Source organism: Galleria mellonella, unplaced genomic scaffold (genome assembly GCF_026898425.1).
Source record: "Galleria mellonella isolate WM207_F2 unplaced genomic scaffold, CSIRO_AGI_GalMel_v1 utg63, whole genome shotgun sequence".
Lineage (NCBI taxonomy): Eukaryota > Metazoa > Arthropoda > Insecta > Lepidoptera > Pyralidae > Galleria > Galleria mellonella.
The window spans coordinates 8,898,751-8,922,379 of record NW_026442130.1 but is presented as its reverse complement, the minus strand read 5'-3'; the positions used below and the strand labels follow the sequence as shown (position 1 = coordinate 8,922,379).

The 23,629-nt window shown below is 30.9% G+C and overlaps 1 protein-coding gene across 1 annotated transcript; it reads right to left on the bottom strand.

Annotated features, from left to right (window-relative positions):
- Positions 1-1,700: 1,700 nt before the first annotated feature.
- Positions 1,701-23,418, bottom strand: LOC113522002 (peroxisomal multifunctional enzyme type 2). Its single transcript, XM_026907714.3, has 15 exons — positions 23,255-23,418; positions 22,801-22,991; positions 19,812-19,957; positions 15,926-16,077; positions 15,396-15,567; positions 14,870-14,976; positions 14,312-14,441; positions 13,571-13,670; positions 10,797-10,957; positions 9,814-9,940; positions 9,499-9,682; positions 4,559-4,681; positions 3,766-3,923; positions 2,945-3,136; positions 1,701-2,198 (listed from the first exon to the last, which is right to left on the bottom strand). Exons 2-15 carry the CDS (start codon positions 22,988-22,990, stop codon positions 1,984-1,986), a joined length of 2,157 nt encoding a protein of 718 aa, XP_026763515.1. The 5' UTR covers position 22,991; positions 23,255-23,418; the 3' UTR covers positions 1,701-1,983.
- Between the last annotated feature and the right edge of the window lie 211 nt (positions 23,419-23,629).

Sequence of the window (23,629 nt, the reverse complement as noted above, 5' to 3'; positions counted from 1 at the left end):
GTATATGTTTGTCCCTTTTTTATAGTGGGGGAATAAGTTCAAAATAACAGAACAGGAAATGAGATCTGAGAGACCTTTACCAAGCAGTGTGACATCATGGATTTATAATATAATAGAAATGTTTGTAAGTAGATAAAAGAAACTGACAAATTAGATTTTTGACTCTATCATACGTTTGTACGATATGTATAAGGTTTTTATTTTGAGTTTTGAAGGTTCAACTTCAAATTTAGTATATATTTTATCTGGATATTTGTATATTTCGCTATTTTTACTTTACTACAAACCCCACAAACATTAAGCCGTCAACATAATCTAAATTTATATAGAGGTTTGTGAGTTTAAATGTTCAGGATTATCTTCGGTACTAATGATTCGATTTTGAAACTTCTTTCACTATTAGAAAGGTATCCCTGAGTGCTATAATCTACTTATTATTTTGGCAAATATATATTTTCGATAATTAATCACAATAAGTGTAGTTGAAGTCTGCAAAAAATATATAAATATGGCATGCGTTGCCTGAACGATTTAAAATAAAGGAATAAAATGTATAGCAAAAACATTCATTACTTTTTTTACTTTTTCTTATATATATATAATATATATATATATATATATATATATATATATATATATATATATATATATATATATATATATATATATATATATATATATATATATATATATATATATATATATATATATATATATATATATATATATATATATATATATATATATATATATATATATATATATATATATATATATATAGGCAGGTAATAATATCTCAGCCAAAAAGATGATTTTTATGTTCTACATAAAAGGAATTTTACACACCGTTCATTCTAAAATCTTAGATAAAATTAGTGCAGTATATTCACACACGCCAAAATAACAGCCTTACTAAAATGTGTTGAACAGTTTAAAACACAAGTTACACAAATATTGCACCCGTGCGAAGCCGAGGCGGGTCGCTAGTAGTAGATAAAGTTTATACTCATAGGATAATAGTATTATTAAGTTCATGCTAATTTGCCTCCATCTGATATAATCAGGTGACTGACCTAAAATGTTATCATCGTCATCATCTTCCTACCCTTATTCCAATTATTATTTGGGGTCGGTGTAATATGTTTTCCTCTATGTTGACCTAAAATGTTATCATGATGAATAAAAATAGTTACTGAATCAAATCGAAATCACTTTATATAAAAAAAAAGCTACTTTTATTCTCACTTTTGATGCTTAATTGGTGCTGGTACCATTCCACTTTAATGATAAGTAATAACATATTTATCGAGATTCGTTAGCAATATTTCTAAGATGGCTGATTTCTGTGTATGAACTATTTGAATTCTCACATTGTTAAAGTCTTCACATTGGTAAACCGTCAGCTTTAGTATCAATAAATGCCAATATTGTTCTAGGTATATAATTTTTATGATACTTAAAATAACAACCAAGCTAACGACCCACCTGCTGAAAAGTAGCTGCTACCTTTTGATCTATAGACATGAACAGCAATATAGACATTATAGAATAAATTATTATGCCATGAATCATCACAATCTGAAATCCCAATATAAGGAATCATCCTTCATAGTTTACCATTCTTGAGCATCTCAATGTACTATAATACTACATGTACATATATGAATAAGCCAGGGATTCATTGCCAATAAAAGTCATAAAATGGTACAAATTGTATATTCCCTCACCTTTGTAGAAATATCATTACTTAATTCATAATGGAATCAACATTTGTATAAAAATATATATTAACAAAATAATATATACCAAATACATAAGTGTTTGATCGTCTAATAACTTTTGTTAGGTGAATTATATAATTTTATCTCCAAATAAATAAATGCAGTATTTAAATACCAACCCATTCGTCATTAAATCTCATTACCAAATTAATTCTTAACATAATTAAAACTCTATAAACAACAACAATTTAATATAAAAGATTTACAACTTCGCTTCAGACTGAAGTAGTGGACCGAGTTTCTGTGCAAGCATCATGTTTCCTGCAATCTTGAGTTTTCCTTTCATGAACGCTACCTGTGGACTTAGACTACCGGATGCAATTTCTACAAGGTCAGCGTCAGACAGTGTCAATGTGGTGTCAGGCTTTCCACTCTTGGGTTCACCTTCGTATGCCTCACCCTTTTTCAAGTCGAGAGCTGTGAACCAGAAATAAACATCATTTATTATACAAGAGATTAGATAACTTTTTAAGTCAACATTTTTATTTATCACATATTTAAAAGAAATACACTATTCATTTTAACTAATTAAGTATGTATAGTATATTATTAACAGTATGATTCCAACGTAAAGTTTTTGTCAATAAAATTCAAATGTAATAAAATTACTGATAATGTATTTGATAGGCAATCATTTTAATACATTACTTTACATATTGCATCGTCATGTCACGTAATGCTAATTTTACAGAATAGTTGTTCAAAATTTCAAAACTTCATGATCTCCATTATGTTAGACATTGCAGAGGTTGCAAGTTCGAATCTGACTGATATATATGTTGTATAAAAAAAAAACCCCACACCAAGTATTAGGTGATAGGAAACGCTATTAACAAACCCTATTATTACGAAAGTTAAAGCCTGTCATATTGTATCAAATAATGCACTCAACAAAGTATGTCGAATATTACATTATACCAAAATGGTAACATTTTACAAAAGACTGAGTAAGTGAGTATATATATTTTAGTTATAATTATTCAGTCATACAAAATAAATACTGCATACTAAAATATTCACATGTTATGCGAGTACAAGACATACACAAAACTGTTAAACGCAAACAAAATGTTCATTGTTTGTGTTGGCCTTTATGTTTATTTATAATGACTTCTACTGGAGCTACTGTACACACAATCAACATTACACAATTTAATACTCACTCCACTTCTTGACAACTTTTCCTGCGTCTGTGACGTTGTAAAGGAACACTCCATTAACGCTCTTTCCTTTCGCTGGATTCTTAGCGAGTTCATCCCTCATCCTTGCGAATAAGCCATCGCTCTTCAGTTCCGATGCAGATACTGGGGAACTGGTTACACCACCAGGAGCATTTTTGAAATCCATGTATGCACCTGTTATAGGGTTTTTTTGTTTGAATTTATTATTGTGTGAGCGATACGATACGCACTACTTATGTTTAGTCACCGAATGCGATGTAGATATATTGTTACTTTGAACACCACTATAAGTTTGTTAATTACGACCTCTTGACACCAGTTATTATTTAAATATATACAATAACGACACTGCGACGTTACTGAATTACAAAACAATCATATTTACATAACAACTTGTATGTAATGTAAATATATTAAGACTAGCCGTTTCGGCGACACGCGCGCACGTAAATAGGTCATAATGTTGCAAGAAATTGAAAATAATACTATGCAAAGACAACAGAAGGCGTTAGTGAGCATTCGAGCTTGAATTCGGTAACTTTCATACCTACGTATTCAGAGTATGTATAATCTGATAAGTAGAGAGAGAGATAAAAAGAATATGTAATTAATATATTTACCCAAGTTTGATGAATATATGTACTACTTAATACTATTTATATAAAGTGACTTTTTATGATATTTGAGCTGTTAAAGAGCCAAAAGGTGACTCCCTCTTTCACATTATATAAAAAAAACTAAATGCTACAACAAATCGTTTACGGACTCGACCGATTTGGCTACGTTAAAAAAATTAACCTAACCTGAAATAACAGTGATTCCAGTCTCCTTGACCTTCGTCTGGAAGTGCACACGGCGTCCTTCCAACCACATCTCTGTAGAAAGAGTTTGTCCAGGCATTACGGGTTTGGCGAAACGAGCTTTAAGTGCCTTTACGTTAGAGGGGTCGTTACCACCGAACCTGTAAAATAAAAAATAAAATAAACTATGACAATCTTATTCTAAAATAACTACACGTTACGGAACTAATTAATGCCAACTATCTAATCACAATAGAAGCGATTGTTTATCTTGTCAAAAGTCTTATAAACAAGGTGTAATGGAAATAATACAGCGATCTGATATCCAGCGATAATATTTATTAAACTGAATAAAATAATACTCTGTTCCCTTTATAGTGCTTTATAATGCTGTTTGCTTTAAAGATTCTAAAATAAATTTCATAATTCAGTCCATATTCTATGGGAAAATTTGTTAAGATTTATTAATACTCATAATAATCGCTGGATATCCAATAACTTTTAAATTGAAATTAAGAAAGAATCACGATAAAAAAAAATTTTGAAAAAATAAACTACAAGAAAAATTTTGAAAAAAAATCGAGTCTAAAATATTCAGACCAATGTAGGTGTCACTGTATGAAATTAAAACTCCAAGTGAAGTAACACCAAGATGATTTAACACTAAGATAGAGTAACAAAATCTAATTTGAATTAATAAAAACAATTAAATAAATTATTAAGTACACTATTAAAAATAAAAAATAAAATATTAAATTAAAAAGTAAACATTTAAAAACAAAAATTAAAAGCTTACTTGACTAAAACGTGTCTCGCAGAGAAACCAAGTGACGCGAGTCCGTGTAGTATGGGCTTCTCGTATCCACTGACCAACGCCACGTTTTTATCGATATGTAGAGGGTTTAAGTCACCAGATAACCTATAAAAATAGACGATAAATTATCTTATCTATAAATGTTCAATTAATAATTTGTTGAAACTTTAGCACCGAAATAATTAGATAGGAATCTTCGGGCATAGTTTTGACTACTTCATTTTGTATACAATATATATATTACGTCAACACTGACACTGAATTACAAATTAGTTGTCATAGAATAAAAATACAGTGCATGACTACTCATTTTCAACATTAGGACACCCTGGGACGACACTGTTCCTAGGAGGCGACTAGGAAATCAAATCCCAAGAGCACATGAGAAGTAAAAACTCGAAATAGCATCATATATCAAGTCGCCATGCCAAATGAGTAATATAGGCTATAATAGTCGTTATTCTGTCACTTAGTACTATTGTATACCTTCTTACATTAATTTCAAGTGGCAGAAGAATAATTATTATGATTTTTCTGCTCTTATTCCAATTATATATTCGGAATCAGCGTAATGTTTTTCTGTTTCATTTATCTCTATTCGCTGTTATTTCCGCATTCACTCACATTCTGGCCATATTATCTTTCATACAGCCTATTCATGTCTTTTTAGATCTTCCTTTTCCCTTACAATCACCCACTTCATACTTCTTTCCTTAAAACATATTCAAGTGACAGGACAACAAGCATTTGGTAAAGAATTGTATAATATATAAAGAATTGTTTATTAAAAAATCCGTCTTCAATCACGGCAAAATCAGTTATTTTCATTTAAAAACTAAACTATTTAACTGATTTGGATAAGATTTCTATGGTATATATATATGAAAATATATCCTTTCACATAAAAAAAAAAGAATTTTCCAAATCGGTTTAGAACTGACAAAGTTATGAGGTAACCGTGAAGCAGCTGTGTTTGCATGGCTGTGTTTCGGTTTGAAGGGTAAATTTACTGGCGTAAATTTACTGGGTACAGAGGAATAACACCTGAGTCCTCAGAAATGGCAACGCATGGGGGTATCATGGGCGAAAGAGTATACTCTGTTATGTCCATGGTACTGCTCATGTTTATAGGCGACGGTTACCACTTTACATCAGGTGGGCCGTCAGCTTGTTTGCCATTCTAAGTTGTATAAAAAAAATAGTAGATATTAACATAAAAAATAGACTGGATGCTAGTCCCACAATTAGGTTTAAACAATTTAAAAAGTTTATTTGTCAAAATAATTTCTTATTAAGGAAAGAAATGACTCTACTTGAACAGTACAGCCTCAGCTTGTTACGGCCACAAACACAACTGCTTCACGGTTGAACTACTAGTAAAACCTCCCAATGAGGAGACTTATATTAAGCAGTGGATAGTTAACAGTCGATATGATGATGGCAAAGTAAGGCAAGATAGGTATTAGTATTTTTAATATTACTGCATGAAATTTTTGTTTAGATAAGATTAGAAGGTTTATTATAACATAATTAGTATTTTAGAAAGCCGTAGATTCTGGCTAAATAACAATAGTTATTATAACATCAGGTACACCTATCCCCCGATTTACACGGTAGATACATTCCTGAGAAAAACGTGTAAATCGAAAATTAAAAATTTTCAAGTCAAAACCGTGTAAATCGAAAAGCTTGCAGAAAATGCATAATTTTGCTATTAAACAGTTGTGATTTTTTTCAATATTTTTAGGTGTACACAGAAATAAAAATAAAATGCATTGACAGGTTAAAATATGTAATAATTACGGAAACACTGTTTTTTTTATTTAATTACAATACATTAAACAGAAAAACAAACAATTAAACCAAAGGTGTTTTATTATCCAGTACTGTGCGTGTACACAGCGCACGTGTTCAAACACAGTAGCATTTAGTAGAGTGCGATAAAAACAAAAAAAAAACTTATTTGGAAAACCGTGTAAAAGCGAAAACGTGTAAAACAAGTACCGTGTAAATCGGGGGATAGGTGTAGTGTATTAGTTAATACTAATTTTCCATGTAGTATGGAGTGCTCGCATCGTATAACTTGATAGTATCGCTCTTGTATTCGAGAATACATTTGTGCCTACATATTTATCATATCTATAAAAAAAACAGAATTAAATTGTGGCATAACCAACTAAACTACAGTACTGATTTTGATAAAATGTCTATGGGACCAATTTGTAAATGTATCCTTTCAGATAAAAAAAAAATTCTAAATCGGTTTTAGAACTAATGGAGTTATGGGGTAACAAACGAAAAATACAACCGAAATTAAATCCTCCTTTTTTTTAAATCGGTTGAAAATATATAAATTTCATTGTTTATCTCCATCTGTGTGTACATACGTACTATACGTAGATATTGGGTAAATTTTCGAGACAACTTCTATAGTCCAATGATAACATACAATAATAGTATAACCTATTACATAGGTCCAATATAAAGATCTGTGCCTACAGTGATAACTGTTACTGATATTGTTCTTCCTTTTTGAACGTTGATAAACAATATACCCTTATCAAGTACTAGTTACAATTTGTAAGTGTGACGCTTGTAATAATCATAACTTGTACTGATAAAAACAAGAAACATAATTAATTATCTTCGTAGATACAATAATAAATTTGCACTCGGTTGAAATATTATTTTAATAACATTAGACACTTGTTTTGTATTTGTACTTTACATTAAAAAAATAGCCGTATAGGTCCCGGCATAGATTGGGCCACCACTTCCTTTCTCGTGAATATCGTAAGTAGCGACTAAGGGAGTTTACAGTCAAAGAATTGGCAGCAGCGTCCCCTTTTAAAATATTACTAAAGGCCAAACTATCAACCATCTGCCAACGGGACAACTATTGACAAAACCCCTTAACCCTTCTTTACATGATTTTTTTTATTGGTGAAATCAAAGTCATAAAATCAAAGCAATACAATTCATGTTTAAAATTACAGAAAAAATGGCTAAAACTATTAATTTGACAGCTATGTTTTTTTTTCTGCAATGGACGTTAAAAAATTATCAAGACACAATCAACTTAAAGTGAAGGTCTTTTATATAAGTTTTAGGCATTCAATGTTATGATGGAAATTTCCACCAGTATGCAAAGAAGGGTTAATAGGCTATATTCAGCAATGGACAGTTAACTGCTGATACAATGCAAAAAATAAATGAAAGAAAATTTTTTTTATGCAACTTAGAATGGCAAACAAGCTGACGGCCCACCTGATGGAAAGTGGTAACCGTCGCCTATAGACATGAGCAGTACCATGGACATAACAGAGTGTACTGTTTCGCCCATGATACCCCCCATGTGTTGCCATTCCTGAGGACTCAGGTGTTATTCCTGTGTACCCTATAAATTCACATATAGGAATAAGATTTCTAAACATCATAAAAGAACAAAAAACACACCCACATAAGTTATCATAAAAAAATCTGCCTCATCACTAACGTAATTACTTTTATCTATCGTATGAACATAAAGGCACGTCTACGATTACGTCCAAAAAATATATATTACTTAAAAAAAAAAACTCTTAAACATTAGCGAATCCGGGTTCATATTTATGATACATTTATTACAGACCAAATAATACATAGGTGAACTTTAGTCCTCTGTCTCTCAGACAGTCCATCTATAATTTAGGTTTATTGTCTTAAGTTCGTTACGGCAAATAATACGTTATCTATGACGGTAAAAAACGATTATCAACGATTGTCTTTATATACTCACGTTAGTTATTTAAATCTATGGTAAGAATTAGATATTTCATTCAATACAGTTCTTACCACAGGCAACAACGTTTAAAAAAATAAATATCTCGAGAAAATAAAAAAACTATTGTAAAAAACAATTATATATGAAACTACTTTTTGCCATTCTTTTAGTCGTTATGATAAGTTAGTTAAAAAAAACTGCAAAAAAGGAAGTTCTCGATTCTTCTGTATTTTTTGTATGTATAACGTGATATCTTGGTCAATCTGGAGCAAATTTGATAATTCTTTTTTGCAGTCGATAACCTTTTTTGGTCCCATATTAATTTAATATTTGAAATCGAAATATATTTCGCAATGCAAAATCTTAGATATGTATTATTGTCCCATTTCAAGCAAGAAACTTGACTGGTCCCTTTTAATTCAGTCTATTCTACAAATATATTTTGTAGCAATATTTCTTTATTTAGCTATATTCCATATATATTTACCACATTTAACATATTTAAAATGTACATAATTAACTATCCATGCAGTGACGAGGAATACCATGTATCACTACTTTTTTCATCACTAGGATATATGGGTATGTAATACATAAATTTAGTGTATTAGAAGATAAACTACAATTAATACCACATAGCAAACCAATTGGCCCGTGTGGTAATAAAAGGCTATATCCTTCTTTTTAGGCGACCTGTACCTAGTAATCAGAAGCTAACACATTTTAAGCGGGCTGTCTAATAGCCCTGACGATCCTGCGAACCACGACGAACTACAAGAATCTTAAAACAAACATCTATTTATGTTTCATATATCAACCAACGAGTACTGTGCCCCGCTTTTAACATAAGTACTTTCCAAACGGGTACAAATATCCGCCCCGCTAACAGATGGCAGTCCAAAAAACGAATACTAGTACCCGGCCCACTTATGTCTTAATAGAATAAAGACTTATGAATTGAAGACGACCTCACCCACCGATGATTGTAGGTTCGATCCCTATATATTACAGACATCTGTGTGTTTGATTTGGGAATTTTCGGTGTCTAATATGTATATGTTCAAATTTGCTTATCAGTTGAGTAATACCTATAAACTCTGCTTATTTTTTTGCAGTGTGTACAATATCCAAGGGTATTAAAAAAAATTTTTAACCGTACCTGTAAAGGGCAGCCTGGTCCTCAGCAGTGCGCTGTTCAACAACAGCGTCTGGAGCCCTCTTGGGCACGGGTTGTACGTCGACACCGGCACTGCTAGTACGCGGGCCACCAAACCCACCCTGGCCGACCACGAATATGTGCTGTTGGGTGCGGTATAACAGCCTTTGTTCCTGGTACACTTCGCCTATTTAAAAACATAGGTATTTATTAAAAAAATTATACCCCAACAGTGGATACTAATAATATATACAAAACTACAATTTCATTTTTAAAATATTACAGGAGTTTTCGATAAAAAAAACTAATCATCCTTACTGTTAACAATGACGACCGCGTTGGCGCCCTTGTCCAATACGTCCACGACGTAAACGCGGGTTTCAAAAGCACCTTCAACGCCGGGGTAGTCGTCCACGAACTCAATATATTGTTCTCCGTGGAGAATCTATGTACAAAATAAATAATTTTTAATTTAAACATTGAACTGCATGTCGCAAAACAGAAATGTTAGAGCAAATCAAACGGCAGATACAGTTGGGTTAAAGAATTTTAACCTCCGTGGACAAAGTATCATTCCTGTGAGTATATTTTTAGATAGTCACAACATCTCTTAAAATACATTTGATTTAGACATAATAATTGTTTTAATTAAATAGATAAATAATATTTGTATCTAAATAAGCAGAACATACATTTTATCATGTTTCATTTAGTTATAAGACATTTCTATTCATTACAACCATTTTTTTTTTATACTACTTAGAATGGCAAACAAGCTGACGGCCCACCTGATGGAAAGTGGTAACCGTCGCCTATAGACATGAGCAGTACCATGGACATAACAGAGTATACTGTTTCGCCCATGATACCTCCCATACATTGCCATTCCTGAGGACTCAGGTGTTATTCCTCTGTACCCAGTAAATTCACGGCATATCCCACCTTTCAAACCGAAACACAGCCATACAAGCAAAACTGCTTCACGGTTGAAACACGAATGGGACAGAGGTACCCAAGCAATCGACTTTTGTACAAAGTCTCCCTCTTGTGATTTTGTTTTAGAGCCTTACCATAAAAACAAGCATTTAAGTTAGTACGGAAGATACAACAAATTTTGATCTTGTTCAACCTATGATCTTTGAAAGAAATATTTAATTTCTTTGGCAGAAATTATTATAAGGGTTTCAATTCCATTTTTTCTGCCTACCCTTATGGAGAAAGACGTAATAGATACGAATGTATATATGTTTCTATGGTGTCAATTTCACACTATACAGATTATTTGTAATGAAAATACTTACGTTGGTAAAGTCCGCTACTTTTCCGGGGGGCATGGCCTCAGGCACCACTGGGGCTTCCATGCACATACCGCCCAGAATGAAGAAGCTTGGCAGGACTGAGAAGTTTTCATCAGCCTCGTATAAGTATTTCAAATCGCTGGAATTCGCCACAGATGCACCGACTGCAAAAATGTATACAATATGATAGAGTCACGAATTTTAATGGACAGCATTTAGATTCTTCTTCCGTAAATACATTTTTAATAATAAGCATACAGCAAGAGCTATAATAGAAAACGAGCTATATAACGCAATAAACGTGCGTAATTCTAAACAATAGTTGAGAAATAGGGTAATACAAGGATGTGAACTACATGATTAAAATCAAACGTGATTATTCCTTTATTAATTCACCTACAAGCGAATGCGGGCAAGAAACACATTAAGATGAAAAAAAAGTTAGTCATTCCAATCGCGCTCCATTTTGCACTTAAATTCGTATACAAACGAGAGAAACTTGCAAAACAATAAGTAAGGTGTACATTAAAAATCATAATTATTCTGAATGACTTTCTTAGAATGATATTAGCATCTATACACAAGTAAATAATTGTGCCGAAATAAACGACTTCCATAATAAACACCTACGAACGACGAGACGTTTTGTAGATACCCTACAAAGACATTTTTCGTAAATAACCTACATTACAAATATTCTACGTTTACGTATAGATTTTGAGTCGCAAGAAACAGTTTCCACACAAAATTAAAACGAAACCAACCTAATAAACTGGGTGGAAGGGATTGTCAATAATGGAGACTCCCAATCCCATTGCTAGCAATATCGAATCGACTTCCACGCAGCCCCCACTAGAAGCCATCGCGCTTAATTCCAGTTGAAATCATCATTCATCCTCACCTATCATCCCTCTCTGATATACCGCCAGCGTATATCATTAGAGCGTGTGAGATTACCATTCTTATCACCTATGGAAAAAATACAAGTATACCCAAATACATTCCAAAGAAAATTGTTAAGTTCAGAATTGACGACGTAATTAAGTAACATTGTTATAAATCAGACGAATTGAAAAGTTACTTTTAAAAGTCGCTTGAAAATATGTCTAAAAAGCGATTTAGATGCTATTAACATACAAATAGATCTTTGTCTTTGATTAATATGTAAGTACATAAAAAATCTAAATGTAAAATTGTAACCGTATCATTTAATCAATTTATTAAATGCCTAAGTCTAATTAGTGTATCCGGCAGTGAATTCCTGCAGATATCTGTTTCTAATTAAAGATAATGTAATTGATATCGAAATTTACCAACATTTACCTTGAACTCAATATATTGGAATTAAATTAATTTAATGAATTTGAAACAAATTTAGAAAAGAATCAAACATCTTTTCGGAAAAGAATTTTGTGAAAAATGAGAATGTGAAAAACTTGTTTACTAGCTCGTAGAAATAGTAAAGTAGTCGATAAAGATCCGGCGTTAAATGTTCTTTCAATGATACTAAAATGTTGTCCAAAAAGTCCACTGTAAAATAAAACGGTATACTGTATACCATTATATTTTATTGTATAAATTATCATTTGGTCTGTTTGTAAAAGCGGACTATATCAGCCTCGCTGGGGATATTGGGACAGACTGTCTGAAAGCGGAACTATCCCGCCCGAAGCGGAACGTATGGTCACGTTAGATATCCAATATAAAAATGTACAGGCAAATTTTTGGGTCTAACAGGGTCATGAATCTTCTGTAATTATTTTCTAACATTCTTAAATAATAAGATTGCAAATTTTTATATTTATTTAAATCAAGCAAGATTTATTAATAAAAACACATATCAACAGAAATCACTTACCGAATCTTATATCGTATTATCTAATCTAATTATTTATTCAATCTTATTAGGAAATTTAACTATGTTAATTACTCAAGGTCGCTTGATTTATTATTAAAATTAATATTAAAAATACAATCATACTTCTATTAATACCTATAAAAACAAATCAATAATTGCCTTCTTAGATATACTAGCTTTGAAATGTAGCTTTATTATATATATTTTTTTAATACAACTTAGAATGTCAATCATGCTGACTCGTAACTTAAATAATGTGATCACCATTGATTTTAGACTATAAAGGCATCATGAACATCACAAATTGGGGGAAAGGGATTGTTAGTAATAGAGACTGAGAATCCCATTGCTAGCAATATACCCAACCAGGTCAACCTCCACGCGGTTTCCCTTGGAAACTATCATGGGTAATTTCAAATGAATTCATCATGATGGGCTAACTGGCCTGTTTTCATTCTCATTGATCACCCTTCACTGGTGCCCCGCCAGCGTATACCGTTAGCGCAGGCGAGCCTGCCATTCCATTTTCACCCATCAAAAAAAAAAACATCACAAATTACACTATAATTAATTAGATACAATGAAATTTGATTTATTATATAACTAGTTGACTCGGCGTTTTTTATTATTGGAATAAAAACTATCCTATCTCTTAAATTGGAACCAACAATACACATTTACAAAATTTCATTAAAATCAGTTATGAAGATTAGAGTGAACAAACATCGTAAAATGTGATTCTCAACCGACTTTAAAAAGAAGGAGGTTCTCAAATCGATTGTATTGTTTTATGTTTACTACCTTATAATCATATTAGTATCATCAGTGGTAAACTTGATTTTTTTTATCTGAAAGATATACTTAATAGTTGGTACCATAAAAATTTTATTAAATTCATATATATTAAGATATATTTTACCTCCAAGAGCATACAAGACAGCATCTTTGGCATTGTAATCGAATGTGGACCAGAAGGATTTGCGTCCATTCGCGTCCAATTTCGCGCGATCTTCAAATTCCTACAACAAAATACAACGTTTACGATTGGATGGAAGTGAAATTACAAAACATTTACATAATAAGATACATGATTAATAGATGAATCCTTTAAACTATGCTTTCAACTTCGAGTTCTCAGAAAATCTGATGTTCCCAAAATATAAAAAGAAGCGTTTAAAATATAAGCATAAAATTCTTTCTGGGGACTTCAAGTTATCTGAAGACTGGTAACCAAAAAAGTTCACCGTTTCATCAGTGTCATATATAAGAAAATAACTACTTTTAATATCATTTTGGTAGCTTAATGCTTTTTTGTGTGTGTTTTTATGAAGTTATATATTAAATGAATTCTAATAAAATTTGATATATTCTTGCAGTTAATATTAATAGATTTAAAATTTATTAAATTTTCAAATAAATTATGCGAAAACTGGAAAATTCTAGTATTATTTGTAATAACTAAATCTCAAATAGAAAAATACATATTAGTGTGTTTGCAAAAAATACGTGCTGATCAAGCAGTTTGACCATTTATAGTCTATTATAATTTATAACTGTATTTATTTATGCATTTGTTGTATGTAATCATACATGTGTGCATATAACTGAATAACTCTTTAATAAGAGACATTATGCTATTTAATGATAAATCAATAAATACCTGCAATCTTTCTACTAAGTTGATGGTGACATTTGCTATTGGAGAGACGTGCTTTGCATTCGTCATGTCCACCACTTTCGGCCATTTTTCCTTGACAGACTCTATGGTCACTGGGTCCGATGGTGTATTTCTATTTCCACAGAAAATAATAGATATATAATTATGCGATCATTGACGTGTATGATGACCTTCACCTCTCTGTACGTAGATAGAACTTATCTCGAACGGTTATTACAATAAAATTTTATTAAAGAGACAAACGGACAAAATAAATAAGACAGTGTGTAAATATTATTCATAATTATCAGAAACATTAGGCTTCATGTTTTGAGATTATAACATAACATGAAATTTTGTATTAAATAATAATAAGTTTGATACTGAAATTGCATTTCAAATAATTTGTTTATTATATATTCATGTCTTCATGGCTGAAAACTTTAAACATTTAAGATAAATAAACAGAACATTGTAATAAGGAAAGTGAGAAAAGAAAATATTTAATTATCAATATTTAAATTATAGATTATAGTACTGTTATATAAAAAAAAAACATACCTGAGAGGACTGCCGACAGATCTCACTAACTGAGCTTTGTGTGCATATCCTAATGTGGAATCAATAATTTGACCAGTACCCTCGAATGACTCGTGGGCCATGTATGCCTACAATTAAATGTATTATTTAATTTATATACATTCAGGAGTATTTATCTATAATAATACTATAAAGAGGAAATATTTTATTGATTGTTTGTAATGAATAAACTAAAATACTACTCTATCAATTAAAAAAAAGTCTTGTAGAAAGTTACAATATAATCAGCGAGTAACAGGATATATGTTGTTGAAAATTCTATTTACCCGTGCGAAGCTGGAACGAATCGTTAATTTATTTTATACAACTAGATATACAAACATCTGAATGAAAAAGCAAATATTATACCAATAAGACTTAGGATACGGGGATTTTGAACCTAAATAATGCATAACATCTGCGCTATATACAAATAATGTATAAATAAATATTAAGAAATCCCTCAACAAATTCAAGTAATGTAAAAAATATTAAAAATAATACTTACAACAACGGGAGCAATCAATTCTGGCTTCATCGCCTCGAACATATCTGGGGGGAGGATGCCTTCAGTGAGACGAGACGCAGCTGTCGGCACAATCGTGTTTATTTTGATGTTGTATTTTGCGCCCTCCAACGCTAATGTGTTCATGAATCCAACTAGACCCATCTTGGCCGTGCTAAATGGAAACAATAAATTTATTATTAACAATAAAATATCTTACGCATTTCTAGTTATTTTTGAGACGGTTGTATAAAGATTCAAAAAGTTTTTTAAAAATGGTCGTTGAAAGCTCTAATGAATCTGTGTTTTAGTCATTTCTTAGCTGTAAGGAAAGACAAAATGAGACTTAACTAGCTGTTATAAATTATTATAAACAAAATTATATTACTGAAATATTTCAAATGTGAAATTTCCACCACATGTTTCCGCCGAGTTAATGAATAGACAGTAATTGATATATTTAGTTACATTATTCTAAACACGTGTATACTATAGACATGAGAAACTCTGCAGTGAACATTATAAAATCTTACCTATAATTAGCCTGGCCAAAGTTTCCAACCAAACCAGCATTGCTGGAGGTCATAATAACACGTCCGAAGTTTTGTTTCTTGAACGTCTCCCATGCTGCTAGTGTTGGCTTGAATGAACCTTTTAGATGCACCGCTTGGATCAGGTCCCAGTCCTAATTAACAAATTATAACTAATATTATAAATGTGAAAGTTTTTAAAGATATATATTACACGATCACGTTTGAATAGATGAATGGACTTAAACTTAAATTTGATACATAGGTAGGCTATATCAGAACTTAACATAAAGGCTACCTTATATACTGATTCACGAGGACAAAGCCGTGAGAAACGATTAGTTTTAATTAATTAAAACACTGTTGTTTTTATCTACAAAGGTCTGTGTGGATGTCTGATGGTAAACGAAACATAAATCACCTCATACTAATACAATATTATTGCGATTTTTTGTACAACTAAATTGTAGAAATGAAATATCATTTAAAGAAATTCTAATATATTTATTCTACATCGATTTAATTGCAATTAATAATTGCAAGGGAAGTCAAGTTATAAATTTATCTTAATTTGCCAACACAACTGTGATATAAATTAGTAATTGATAAGTGTTTTAAGCGTAATGTAAATATTTAAGATACATAAATGTAGGGTAAATCTGTGGGGTCTATTCTGAGGTGGTATTTCTCTGAACCTAGGTAGGTATAACTGTTTAGGATATCTACAATACGATAAGTACCTAGACTCATTGAGGAATAATTTAAAAAAAATTATAATATTGCATTAAAATATTATTCACTAACTTAGGTTATCATAATTCATAACTTCGTTTCTAGTGCACACTAATGTCGTAGGGGTCAAATTAGCTCCATTACAAGAATCATACTAATTTTTTGTCGTTTTTACCCATATTTCTATGGTAAAAATATTATATTAAATATTATTAACATTATAAATACGAAAGTTTATAATGTAGAAAAATGGATGGATGTTTGTTATTTAAAGAGTAACGCAAAAACTACCGAACGGAATTGAATGAAATTTGGTATTCGGATAGATTATAACCTAGCTTAAATACATACTTTAAGCACTAATTCTCGCCGGCAATGCCGCTGAAACAGCTAATATTATAAATAGTTTCAAATCAGTGCTCATATCAGAACACTACCTTCAAAGGATGTCTAAAATTTAAATTTCACCTGATAGTTTGACGCACAAAAATATACGCTAAAAACTCTCTCGCTATTAAACGGCTGTTAATTAGAATTAACATTTCAACAACATTATTAAATACCATATCATATATAATATTAATGTTAAAAGATTAAAAAAAAATTGCTATGCACTGATAAATAATAATTATCAGTGATAAATTAATCAGTGTATCAATATGTGATTATCTTTCTATATGGAACCATATCTATCATTGAACCACTTCACCACAGAGATAATACAATTATTATTCACAGATTTAAATAGATTCAGCGACTAAAGTATAACCAAGAGACTATTGGCTCTGACTCAATTTCGATTATGTGAAAACTCAATATTAAAATTAAATCAATAGGTTCAACAAAATATATCAATAAAAAAATAGAGACGTAATAAATAACGATACACTGGAAAGGGCCTGTCACTATAATATGTATGTAACTAAAATGCAAATTAGTAGGACAGCTTGACGGTCGCATCAAACTTCATCACACAAGGTTGTTTAACATTTCTATCCGATTCAAAATTATTATGAGTCTACAGGTACTATACATAGTGTAAAATGTGCGTGTTGAAACCCCGCTCGTTACGAAATTTTTACGCTTACACATTTATTATTTGTATGAGATTTATATATTTAGTAACACTGCTACATTACTGTAACTATTCAATATATTTATGTATATTTAAATAAGTAACAACACATATACTCGTACTTGACACTGAGTTTAATATTTATACACAAGTAAATCATATTCAAATTTTATTTTAACTTTTTGACTGAATTTATATTAGATTAAAAAAAAATATGACTGCAATTAAAATGTTACCATCATATTTGTTTGTCAATAAGTACATGATCGTGTTATGAAAGCAAACAAAAAATACCGCATATCAATTTATACCCATCAATAATGTACAATATTATACAAAATAAAAAAAAGCATTAGATAAACGATACCATTTAAATTATAACATTACAGTGGAAATATGCATAGTGACTCGAGTCGACAATCGTCATAGGTCATATTGGGTCAATTGTGAGGTGAGGTGGGGTGCGCGACGGGCGATTACCGAACATACATAGTGCATTTAGATAACTTAAGCACAATAATACTAGAAACAAAATATTCGTTCCCAGCTCCTTGTATTGATTTCGTGATTATTTTTTTTAACATGAACAAGCTAGGAACATTTTTTAACAAATGTTGATTTTTTTTCATTCCCACCTTAACGACTCTACTATGTTCTGTTGGTAAAAGATTGGGATTAGTAATTGGGAGAGCGATCCCTTTGCTAATTATCATTTCATGTCTACCTCCGCGAAGTCCTGGTTTCAAATCACTATGTTTAATTCTTGGTCTATTCATCAAAATAGATCAGCTAGGTGGCTTCGTCCTCACCCATATTTTTTTATTAAAAAAGAAAAATTATTTTTATTTATAAGAAAGCTACGTTCAGTTGCTGAACCGAAATTATGAAATTTAGAGATAGAACATGTTTTCACGACCCAATCGCTGTCACTGCATCGAGCATCGATTGCAGCAATCACAGTTAAAGTATAAATGTATGTAAGCGGATTAGGTATATTATGTACGTTTAGACACAAAATCGAAATTAAAAAAAAAAAAAACAATTAAATCACAATCGATTATTGGTTAAAAGTAAATGTCTTTTTATTCTATAACTCAAAAAAGTATTCCCTCAGTGCTAAACTGAACAGTTCTCAGGGTCCATTAATTATTCTGTAAGTCGTTCTTTCAGTTCAAACCTTCCATATACTATGATCTAGTTCTTATTGTTGTGTACACTTTATTTTAATTTAATTCCACTTTAAAACACATCCAGGAGTCGAAGTACCATGGCATAAATCAAAATGACATTTAGTAAAAAAAATTGTCCTAAAACTAAGTACTCAAACTGACCCCAGTTTATAGCAGTACCAGTCCAAAGCCACAAGGATTTTATACCAATAAAAAAATCTCTTAATGGAAATACTCAAATTTGCAAGATTTATTCCATCTTTTGTTCCGAGACGATATATTAACTTTGGATAAAACTATCATTGACGGTTCGATTTATCGAACGATTGGACGATAATTTGTAAATTCGATATTTTTATCACTCCATAAAATCAGTTTCGATCATATAATGTTTAATGTATTGCTTATTCAATTCGATATGCGTTTCAATATTCGTAGTGAACTCTGTGTAGTGTGTTAAATCTTTACAATTATTGTAAACATGAACGTGAAAAAGAATGTAGGCATATTCCCGGTTTTATCCAGACTTAGACCGCTCAGTAAACATATCACGGTCAGGCAGACAAAAACATGGGTAAAAGATATTACTTAACAAATGTATCCGTTTTGTATAAATGTCGACACTATAAATAAATAACTACATATAGTACCTTGTCATGTGGTCCCGGCATAGAATAGACCACTCCTTCCTTCCCCGTGGGTGTTATAAAAGGCGACTAAGGGAGGGCGAGGGATGGGCAACAGCATCTCTCTTAAAACATCTCTAAAGCTTAACTGCGGTTGCCAATTCGCCTGCCAAGCGTGGCAACTACTGGCAAAACATCCCAAGGGGGAGCCCTTGGGATGTTTATTCCCGTTCAGCAGTGGACAGTTAAAGCCTGACATAATGATGATGATGATGATGATATAGTACCTGATCTGACATCTTCTGGAAGGATCTATCACGAAGAATGCCGGCATTGTTAATAAGAATGTCGACGCGGCCAAAATTGTCCAGAGCTGTTTTTATAATCTTTTCTCCTTCAATCACATTGTTGTAATCAGCGACGGCAATACCACCTGGTGAATAATACATTTTTATTATAATGAGTGAAAAAATATTTAATTATAATCACTACATTTTCATATATTGACAATAACATTTTTACTGCTTAGTAAAAAAAACAATAGGAACCCATTGTAAAATTACCCTCCCTATCCCTAAACTTCATCACTAAAAGTAAAATTTCTGTTTAATACTTATTACATGGAAACTTTGTTTGCACTTCAAATTCTTCAAATACATAAATTTTGGTAAACCTAACAGTAACAGTAACACATTAAAAAAATATTATAACACAAATACCTACTAATGTAATGCCAATTATACTAGATGAACACAACATTGAAACATTATCATTGAACAAGAGAAAAAAGAAAATACTGTGATAATGTTTTAACCATTTGATAACGCCACAAGAGTGCAAAAACGTAGCCTTATTGCTACAATATTTTGAACTATGTAAACAAAACTATATAAAATATTTGCAAGTAATTGTTTCCCTGCCCGACGTGGCCCTGAACCCTGACACAAAATTGTATAAGTGACACTTTAAACACCTGATACAGAAACAATCACTACTTTTGTCACTTTAGTACCTATTGTTAGTTATTGTGGTAAAGTCCACTATGTTAATTGAAGTCAAATAGTAATAATTATGTTAATTCTAAAACTCATTTAAATAGATAGGTATTACTTCTTATAAGTTTTTCTTTTAATGATAAAATAATGTATCATAAAGATCAAGGTACTATAACAGCAAAGAAAATAAGAGTAATATTTCAAGTAAGGTCAGATAAATGCATAATTTTACAAGTATATGCTCAATTTAAATTATGAATACATAATGTATAATGACAACTTACATATGTATAATTACATACTTACATATGTAAACATACGCTTAAGCCTTAACATGATAAAATTATTGTTTTGTCTCTCTTTTCTTACATAGTTATAATAAAAATTTATTATCAACATATATTGTTTTAATGGAGATGGTTTCTTTTATGATACTTAGAATCCTTAAACTTAGAAGCTCACTTAATGGAAGGAGAGAGAGGGAGATTTTCTACAAAAGTCTTGGGCAAAGTTTTCTACAAATTTGCTTGGGCACCTCTGTCCTACTTGTGTTTCTTCTGTGAAGCAGTTAAGTTTGCATGGCTGTGTTTTGGTTTGAAGAGTGGGATATAGCAGTGAATTTACGGGGTACAGAGGAATAACACTTGAGTCCTCAGGAATAGCAATGCATAGGGGGTATTATGGGCAAAACAGTATACTTTATTATTTCCATGGTACTGTTTGTGTCTATAGGTGATGATTACCATTTTCTATTATGTGGACCATCAGCTTCTTTGCCATTCTAAGTTGCATAAAAAAAAAAGAAAGTGGTAAGCATGCACCTATTAAGATAAACAACATTCTAGACATTACAGATTACACTGTGGTACATAGAATATTCTCAGGTGTTGCTATTCCTGATGACTACGGTGCCATGCTTCTATACCCTATAATTTCATAGTCATATCCCATCAAAACAAAACATAGCCATGCAAACACTTCATGGTCAAATATGAAAGTGAAAATGATATTCTTGTTACAAGGTTGTGATTTTTGTTACAATATCTCCCTATGGGGAATAGTAACCCTTATAATAATTCTTCCAATATCAAATCTGTGCTTAAAGAAATACATCTTTGTAGATAAAGAAAAGGGCAAAATACAAGGAGCATGCAGTTTTATTATTTTATTGTAACATTGTTTGTTATGTATGTATATTATTACACACACACATACACAGGTATTATTACCATTGATAAAAATTCAAGTACCTAAGTAAGTAAGTAGTAAAAGGGTAAAACTAATGAATAGCAAATTGACAAGATCAAAAGTTACACAATGACTGAAATATATTATTAACAAAAAATGTGCATAGAGAAAAATACAAGTAGTCATTCATATATTGTGTATCAATATATAAATTCATTTGTATTAATTTCATGGTATAATCTATTTTATATGCTTAGTACAATTTATACATAATAGTTTCATATTAATAATTTGATTTTTACACATAAAAATAAACAAATGGTTAAATTTAAAATGTTTTCCTTATTCATTTTAATTAATTATTATATATTATAACTTTTGTCTATTTAATTTTTACATTACCGAGTATTATAAAAAGATATAAGATTATTTATTATTTATACCAAATATAGAAAATTCACAAATAAAGTTTTAGAAAATATTTTTTCAAACCAAAAAAGTTAAATAACAATAAAGTAACATTTTTAGAAATTTTAATTTAAATTTTTAATTAAGTAAATAGGAGTTTGTCAAATGAAGGTATAGCATTACATACATATATATGTATGTATATATGCATATAAGAAATATTGTCATGAAAATTGGGACTATTTTTAAATATTCTATGAACCTATTAGTAAAACAAATTTTAATTTGATACCACAACCAAATTATTATTATAAAACTAAGTATAAACAATAGATTTCACTCAAAACTAGGAATATAAAATTCTTATTTTGATATACTGCCTTATTACAGAAAATTTATAGAATAATATTATGTAAACCTGCAGCAATAATAAGGTTGCCTTTTAGCACTTACAAAAATTATCTATAATATTATTATTATTATTACTGTTATTTTACCTAAATGTATGTGTAGTACAAATATAAAACATTTGCCCTTAAAAGTATCCACTGAAGTATTAATTAAATATCAAAAAATTTATTTAGAATAAAAGGTCCTACAAAAGGAACATAATATCACTGTCAGTACTGATATATCACTTAGTATTTTGTATAAAGTATATTTTGTATATATAAAGTATACTAACCTTTATCTTTAATTTCTTTAACGACGGCATCTGCGAAGGTAGATTTGCCGGCGCCATCTTTTCCTCCTCCGAGATCATTTACTACAACTTTGGCTCCTCTTGATCCCAACAAGAGAGCATAAGCTTTCCCTAAGCCGCCGCCGGCGCCTGTGACTACAGCTACACGACCGTCGAAGCGCAGTTGGTCCATTCTTGTCAAGATTCGAAAACAGAATGATTATTACAACAAACAACTCAAACGTTCGAATCACTGAACGCAATATTCGAACAGTTGATAAAGGCAACGAATCAAAGTCCACAATTGAAAGTACTGATACTGATATCATAAACTCGATAGAAAGAAAATAATATTAAAATTGTACAATCATGCAACAGGTAGGTATTTAATCAGTGTAAATTCTAGATAGATGTATAATGTTGATTCTAGTTCTTGTTAGAATACGTATTAACTTACATTCCACGTTCAATTTGTCGGATAGACAACTTGAAGTTATGAATATTTACGACTTTAAGATAATTAGTATGACCTGAGTTATGATAAATTACAAAACAACTGATATTCACAAAAAAATAGATAAATTTCAAGTACAGTCAAACTATAAGTAGGTATCTAACTAAATAAAATAGGTACTTAAGTAGTAAATAGACAGTTTAATGTTTGACGGTCTTACATTTAACACACATGACACAGTGTCACGTCAACAGTGACATTTTTCAGAATACATAGACTAAGAATAACACCTGCGGTTCTTTATCTACGACAGTAGGGAATACAGTCGGGTGAGTTACTAGCAATATGCCGAACCAAGTTCACCTTCACGTAGTCCCC

Excerpts from the sequence above, each read along its gene's own strand:
- LOC113522002 (XM_026907714.3), bottom strand. The coding sequence starts at position 22,990 with ATGGACCAACTGCGCTTCGACGGTCGTGTAGCTGTAGTCACAGGCGCC. Across the intron at positions 14,977-15,395 it reads AATTGATTGCTCCCGTTGTT|GCATACATGGCCCACGAGTC; the intron begins GTAAGTATTATT and ends ATTTAATTGTAG. Across the intron at positions 9,941-10,796 it reads AAGTAGCGGACTTTACCAAC|ATTCTCCACGGAGAACAATA; the intron begins GTAAGTATTTTC and ends TTTTGTACATAG.